The sequence below is a fragment of the Tauraco erythrolophus genome, chromosome 6 (genome assembly GCF_009769465.1).
Source record: "Tauraco erythrolophus isolate bTauEry1 chromosome 6, bTauEry1.pri, whole genome shotgun sequence".
NCBI classification, from domain to species: domain Eukaryota; kingdom Metazoa; phylum Chordata; class Aves; order Musophagiformes; family Musophagidae; genus Tauraco; species Tauraco erythrolophus.
In genome coordinates, this window is record NC_141470.1 from 24,272,754 (window position 1) to 24,279,852 (window position 7,099).

Sequence of the window (7,099 nt, forward strand, 5' to 3'; positions counted from 1 at the left end):
GTAGTTAGAAATATCTTAGAGCGAATCCAACTCCTGAATTTATAATATCAGGTTAGATGGACTGCTAGGACCACATTCATACTATCATGTAAGATACCATGTAATAAATGCTTTTCTGACCTAGAGTGAAGCTGCAGAAAATATTGCAAAAATGGCATTGTGGAGTTTTGCATTTCTTAAGTTACTCTGTATCAAATTTCTTAAGCTATAAGAAAAAGATGCCTTTCCTGGCTGCCAATACTGAAAATCCAAACTGGAAACTGGTTGGACTGTGTCATTTCTGCCTGGTAGCATCATCAGTAATAAATATTTTTCAAACATATCCCAAGTGGCAGTTTTGCTGATGATTTACAAAGCAGAGTGGAATTCATACTGGCAATGCAGGATTATCACTGAGAAAAATGAGGGGCTCAATTCTGATTTCTCTTATGTAATTAAATGGGGAATGACAGAAGAGTTATGCCTTTATGCAAAATTGCCAGGAAAAGTGTCAGCCTCTTCATTCTAAAGAATACGCAAATGAAATAGATAAAAGAAGAAAACTTTTCACTTGCATAGCCATATACAAGTATTTCAACATACTGGGAACATATAAAGTATAAATTACTTTTTAATAATAATAATAGTAGTAGTATTAGAAGAACATAGTGCTTTTCACCCAGTTATCCAAGAGACAGGTGCCTACATGATGATGATGTAGGGCAACTAAGGCTGGCCAAAGTTCTTAGACTTGCCTATGAAGTAATGAGAAGTTGTTCACAAAATTCGTATTGCAATTAAATTCATTTGCATTCCTTGCTCTAACCCATTTCACAAAAAAAATATTTTTCAAAATCATTTCTCTGATATCTGTCTTCAACTTTTTTTCTAAACTACATTTCTTTGGAATTAACAGAAATTACTTGAAATACAGATTTATACATGTATTCGTTTCTATCTTTGTAGACAAAATGACTTCTATAAAAAATCTGGCCCGGACTGCAATCATTTTATATGCCATATGCTTCTTTACGAACTGTGATGGGAGACCAATGATGTAAGTACATTATTACACACTTCCAAAGTTTGGAGGATGACTTTAGCTGTTCTTGAGAACATGGCTGGTTTGGCTGTATGTAAGTTTCTGTGCATGCGACTCTTTCTGCCCCTGCTTTTGAATCCTTTGGCTAAGCTGGCCAAATACTGTCCTCTAGATACAGCTGTAGAGTTCTCAGATACTCTGAGTTCTTACACATCTTTGGAAAATAGGCAGCTGAATAGGTGGAGAAAAATCATATAAGTGTTCTCTTCGGGACATCATCTGGCAAGCTGCATCTCTTATACGCTTGGAGAGGTCTGCACAGGAGAGCATCTTTTTTGCTGTGTGAGAATCTAGCTGGAACTCACACTGACATCAATCAGCATTGAGACACAAATCCACAGGAAATCATTCTTCCTTAGCACTAGTGTTCACAGAAAACTACTGCTGAGTTTTATTAATCAGTTACCTATTATTGTATAAGCCTAAGATCATCTACAAAAGCCCCCAAAAGAGATAAATATTATGATAATATATTATGATAAATATTATGATAATATAAACATCAAATAATATTGTCGCAAAACTGGACTATTTACCATTTTTTATGTCTTCTCACTACTATATCCATTACCAATAACAAATCACCACTCACCCTCCTTCCCTTCTCCGGATGTCATTCTACCCCTTGCAAATTGGAAAGGTAGGTTCTTCGGCTCTGTATCACAATACTTCCCAAAAGTTCCCAAACCTGTTTTTTTGAGCAAAGATCTAGATTCAAGAAGGGCCACTATGAGTCTCTTTCTTTGCTTTTCTTTCATGAAGGAAAAGATCAGTGAGTGAGATGCAATTAATGCATAACCTTGGAGAGCATCGACACACCGTGGAGAGACAGGACTGGCTTCAGATGAAACTGCAGGATGTGCACAGTGCCCTCGAGGATGCTAGGACCCAGAGGCCTCGAAACAAGGATGATATTGTCCTGGGTGAGATAAGGAGTCGGAGGCTGGTCCCTGAGCATTTGCGGGCAGCAATGCAGAAGAAATCCATCGATCTCGACAAAGCTTACCTGGATGTACTCTTTAAAACAAAGCCATAATGAAAAAAGCCAGAGTATTATGTTTGTCCAAGTAAGCACGTGTCTGTAGATTGTTGATCAAGTAGGGCATTTTATTATTAATTATCCAAACTGCAATAATGATTAAAGGCTCCATTCAAGATTGTAGCTCCATTGAGTTAGACATTTCACAACCAAATAATAAAATGTATTTAAAGTCCTCCCATGACCATTGCTGCTAATTTCTGCATATCTTTTAAATGGCTAATGTATCTTACAAATTTCCAGTATAAAAAGAAAAAAACAAAAATCAAACAGTAAGAAAGTTGAAAAATCGTTGAAGACCAGTTCTACGCTACTCTTACATGAACAGCATTTGTATGTAATCGCTAGGCCTACTTGTGCTGCTAACCAACAATGAACAAATGCAGCAGAATCTGTCTCCAGAATAGGGCACCATTTTGCCTTGGGTTAAGTTTTGATTAACCTCGTACCAATGAAAATATGCAAACTTATATCCACATTTATTTTCAGAAGGTGGCCTAAAATCAGACGAACATTAATTACACAGCAAAAGCTGCATGATAATAACTTAGGATTAAAGAGTGGAAACATAAAAAATTAGAGTAGGAAGGCAAAGCTTAAGATTAAAGTACAGAGGGATAAAATTAAAACAAATTCTATCTGAAATAGAAAAATGAAATTTTGCAAAATATTGAAATGAAGGGAAAGTTCCATTACCTTCCCCTCCTCCAAAAGGTAACAACCTATAATTAGCTGCAGAAACAGTGGGAGCAGAGATGGTAGTGTGTATTTAAGCACGGCTGTAACTATAGAACTGGGAAATGATTCTATACCAGACAATTACAATTGAAAGAAAAATCTTGCAATATATATTTTTGGTCCCTCATTTTATTTGGAAACTATCCATCTCTGAATTTCTGTGTGTTGTTAGGCTTCATATGTAAGTGGTTTTTGTTTGTGAGAACAGTGGTTCTCATAAATAAAATTACTCATTTTCATATGCAATTTTTTTGGAGAATTGGGATCTCAGTTTGCCAAATGCCCACAATGAGAACAATTAACATGCAGAAGTCAACACCTGAGAGAGGAACTGTTAGCTGTATACTTGCAACTCTAAGCAGGATTCAAAAAGAATCAGACATAAATATGAATGGGAAAAAAAATAATGATGATAAATTAAAAAAAGCAGCAAATATGAAATTATTTTGAACGGTATATGCAGATAAGTGCTTAGGACCCTCAGTCATTTCTGACTAATAAGGAAGTTTTCTCAGTAGGAGTCATGGTGGTTTTCTCCAAATTTGCCATTGCCAAGAGTTCAAACCTAGATGAATTGCTGCTCTAAATCAAAGTGTCTGTATGTATGTTCCTGTATCGCTTCTTATTTGTTTATTTGATGTCTAGCATGCCTTGGGGAACCTAATAAAAAATTCATAAATCATTACAAATATAAATGCAATCTGCTGGAGGCTAGCAAGGTACTTGCAACTATCATAATCTTGGCTGTACTTTTACTAATGTAAAGGCCGCGATGCTGCAAGCAGATGGTGGGCCTGTGCGCATCGGTGTGCTCCACACACAGGCAAGGACTCCATGCCACTTGTCTGTTTGTAGAATCGAGGCCTTACAGTGCACTTTCTATTTATTCTTTTATCAGATGTCTGTGCTAACTTAAATAAAACTGCATTTTTGTACCTATGTCTCACTTATGAATTATCAAATAAAGTGGACCAAAAGCTCTTGGACCTTACTTTAAAGCATAATAACTGACTGACTTGCCACTATTCTGATATAATCTAGTGTCTGGGGCAAGATTATTAAGTAATTTTATTTTATCACAGCAATATAAATATAAAAATAACAATGAAAGCAATTTTTATTTTTTCTTTTGTCTTTCCTGCACACAAAATCATATTGATGGTTAAACAAAAGGTGTTTACCTAGCACAAACCTATTTATGTCTCCTTACAATAATGACACACATGCAGAAACTATATCATCTTCAAGCGCCAAATTCATAATCTGATTCCTTTTGATCTAAACAAAGAATTCTATTATCCAAACAACATGTTCTTCCTAATCTTCAGCTATCTAGTAGATGAAAGATACTTACATAAATATCTAAACTTTCTTTACACTTCAGAAAATACTTGTTGCTTACAAAGGGCTTCAGGGTCAGAGACAGACGCTGCACCATGGAACATCATTTATCTAGAAATACGGCCACAGGCAAACTGTGCTCAGCACTGTCTCATTGATGGCTAACATCACGTTTGCTTTGCCCACATACAGTATGACTCTTCAGAAGGAGCTAAAGACAGCACAGTAGCAGAGGAATTAGTGCTAGGTAATGCCCGTCAGAAAAAAGATGAAATTTGAATGAAATTACTTACTAATGGTAATTATCTAGAAAACAGATTCATTACGGCTTTTCAGCTTAAATTTCTTATCAGAGTAGCAGCAGTCAAAACAGCAAAATGTTCAGAGTGGGGCCGAGGATCCTATCAAAAATATTTTAATACCATGATATATTGCAAAGATTTATCTTCACCTGGACTAACGTGCAATTTGGGACATATCTCTTTCACAGATTAAGGGACTGGAAAGAGGACGGTAAGAAACAATACAGCCACTGAATCACTTATATATGATAATAAATGGTAACAACAGCAGTTAAAAAAGAAAGAAACAAGAAGAGATATGAAAAAGATGTGACGAATGAACAGTACAGAGAGATAAATGGTATGGTCTACCTATCTTTCTAAGAGAAGAAGGAGAGAGAGGTGAAGAATTGAGCTTGCACATGGCTGAATATGGAGCTTTTAGCTAGCACGAACCAAAATTTCACCTCCAGCCAATGTCTCTGGAGGAGACAGTGGCATGACTCTTGGTAGGCTCGAGTTATCTCCCCACACACATAGTGGAACATGCCTTAAGTCTATTCCAGATTGCGTACTTGCATGTAGACAATATAAATGCTAAGTGAGCCTGCACTTCACAACAGACCCAGACATGCATGTGACTGCCAGAGGAGACCTCCTATGTCTCCTGTTACTGTAAGATCAAGTTAGAAAAGTATTAGGTCCACATGCCTTCACATCCACAGGATCAGCCTTCCAAAGATGGGATGTCTTTAGAAGGCCTCTTTCCTCCCCGAAGAATGTGATTTCTGTGCACATACCTCCTTTCAAGGTGGAAAACCTTGCTTTATGATCTGACAAGGGCTTTTTGCTATGACATACGTCCTCGAAGACTTATCCTGTGCAAATGGATATCTGTTGTACACACTCGCTTCTTAGGAAATTTTCAGTGAAAAGAACCATAATCATGTCTCTCATGACTCACTGAAACGAGAAGCACTAATATCTATACTCATCTTCAGGGTAAGTAAAACAGTAGCATGTGAAAAAAACCCAAACCCATGAAAAAGTAACAAAGCCAAAAGCACAAGAACTCTAATGAAAAATAGACAAATTGTGAGATCTGTAGGTAAAACCTATTGCTGGTGATTTAACTGCTAGTGATTTGGCTTTCTTAGTTGCTTCTACCTTTGGCTGCTGTAAATACTGCTGTTTAATACTGCTCAGCTCACTGTGAAACAGCATGTAACATCTGACTCCTCGCCTAGTTAGTGCATTCTAACAGCTTTTGTGCAGGCTGCTTGGCCATCATTGTTCTGCTGGAGGATTTCTAGAACTGTGTGGTTTATCTCTGTGGTTATTGTTAAAGGATGGAAAAGAGAATTCATTTAACAAATTCATGTTTTGTTGTGTATTGTAGCAAAGCTTGTGTCTTTTATGGAGCATTTCAATACAGCAGAGACACAAATCTTTGCTCTCTTGCTCCTTCTTTCCCTCCTCTCGCCAATGAGCATAACAAGGTGTACAACTTTTCTAGCTAATATTCCCTGCCTGAAGCAATCATATCTGCTAATGCATCAGGCAAATCCAGAGGTGTACACTCACTGAATCTTTAGATTAATACTTAGGTGTCCTGGAGAAAGGAGGATGCTCTGTAATTTATATAAGAAGCACAAGAGGCACTGGCTGTAGAGTTCCAGTCTCAGGAATCTGACAGCAAATTTGTCAACTTCCTCCACTAGAGGTTAAATCAGAACCCCTGCTCAAGGTGATTATACTCATCAGCAGGACACAGATTCATGCTCCTAGTTACCTGCGTGTTTTCCCTGGGAGGTCTTTCGCAATCACCTTTCCGCGGCGCCGGGCGGCGCTCGCGCTCCAGCACCGCCTCTCCGGCCCTCGGACCGGCAGCCGCCACCCTCGGCGGGGGCTCCGCCTGTTTGCCTGCGCACCGCGGCGGCGCCCGGCGCTACCGCGATCTGGCCCCCCCGCCCGCTGCCCGCGCCGCGGCGCGGCGCGGCCCCTCGGAGCGGCAGCGGCCCTCAGGCAGCCCCGGTCTCGGCCCGCCTGCGGCCGGCCGCCCCGTAGCAACCGCCGCCTCCCCGCGCCGGCCCGCCCCTAGCAACGGCGTCGGCTCGCGCCCCGCCTGGCCCCGCCTCCTGCCCCGCAAGTCTCGTGAGATCTCGGCGCCGCCGCCTCCTCGCCCTGTGCGCGCGGGGCGGCTCTCGCGAGAGGTGCGGGCGGCGGTGGCGGGGCCCGGGCGCAGCGGCCGGTGGCGGCGGGAGACGGCGGCTCGGCCGCGGAGCCGCGCGGGTGAGTGGCGCGACGCGGAGGGGGCGACGGAGGGCCCGGCGCTGTCGGGCTGCGCGGAACACCGCTCCGCCCGGGCCGTGCGCTGGGGCTGCCGGGCCGCTCCCCCGTGGCCGGGGCCGTTGCCGCTGCGCCGGAGCCGGCGGATGGTGCGGGCGGTGGCGTGCCCCTCCAGCCCGGCTCTCGGCCGCGGTTTCTGGGCTGTCCCCCTCAGGGCTTGCGGGATGGTCCGCCCGTCATTGGTGCTGCCGGCCCGGGCGAGTGGCGGCGGCCGCTGCCCCTGCGAGGGGCCGGGGCGATGCTGTAGTCGCCCGCCGGCGTTCCGAGTGC

The 7,099-nt window shown here is 42.2% G+C and overlaps 1 protein-coding gene across 1 annotated transcript; it reads left to right on the forward strand.

Moving 5' to 3' along the window:
* Positions 1-941: 941 nt before the first annotated feature.
* PTH (parathyroid hormone) lies at positions 942-2,117 on the forward strand. Its single transcript, XM_009980210.2, has 2 exons — positions 942-1,036; positions 1,844-2,117. Exons 1-2 carry the CDS (start codon positions 951-953, stop codon positions 2,115-2,117), a joined length of 360 nt encoding a protein of 119 aa, XP_009978512.1. The 5' UTR covers positions 942-950.
* The last annotated feature ends 4,982 nt before the right edge of the window (positions 2,118-7,099 follow it).

Excerpts from the sequence above, each read along its gene's own strand:
- PTH (XM_009980210.2), top strand. The coding sequence starts at position 951 with ATGACTTCTATAAAAAATCTGGCCCGGACTGCAATCATTTTATATGCC. Across the intron at positions 1,037-1,843 it reads TGTGATGGGAGACCAATGAT|GAAAAGATCAGTGAGTGAGA; the intron begins GTAAGTACATTA and ends TCTTTCATGAAG.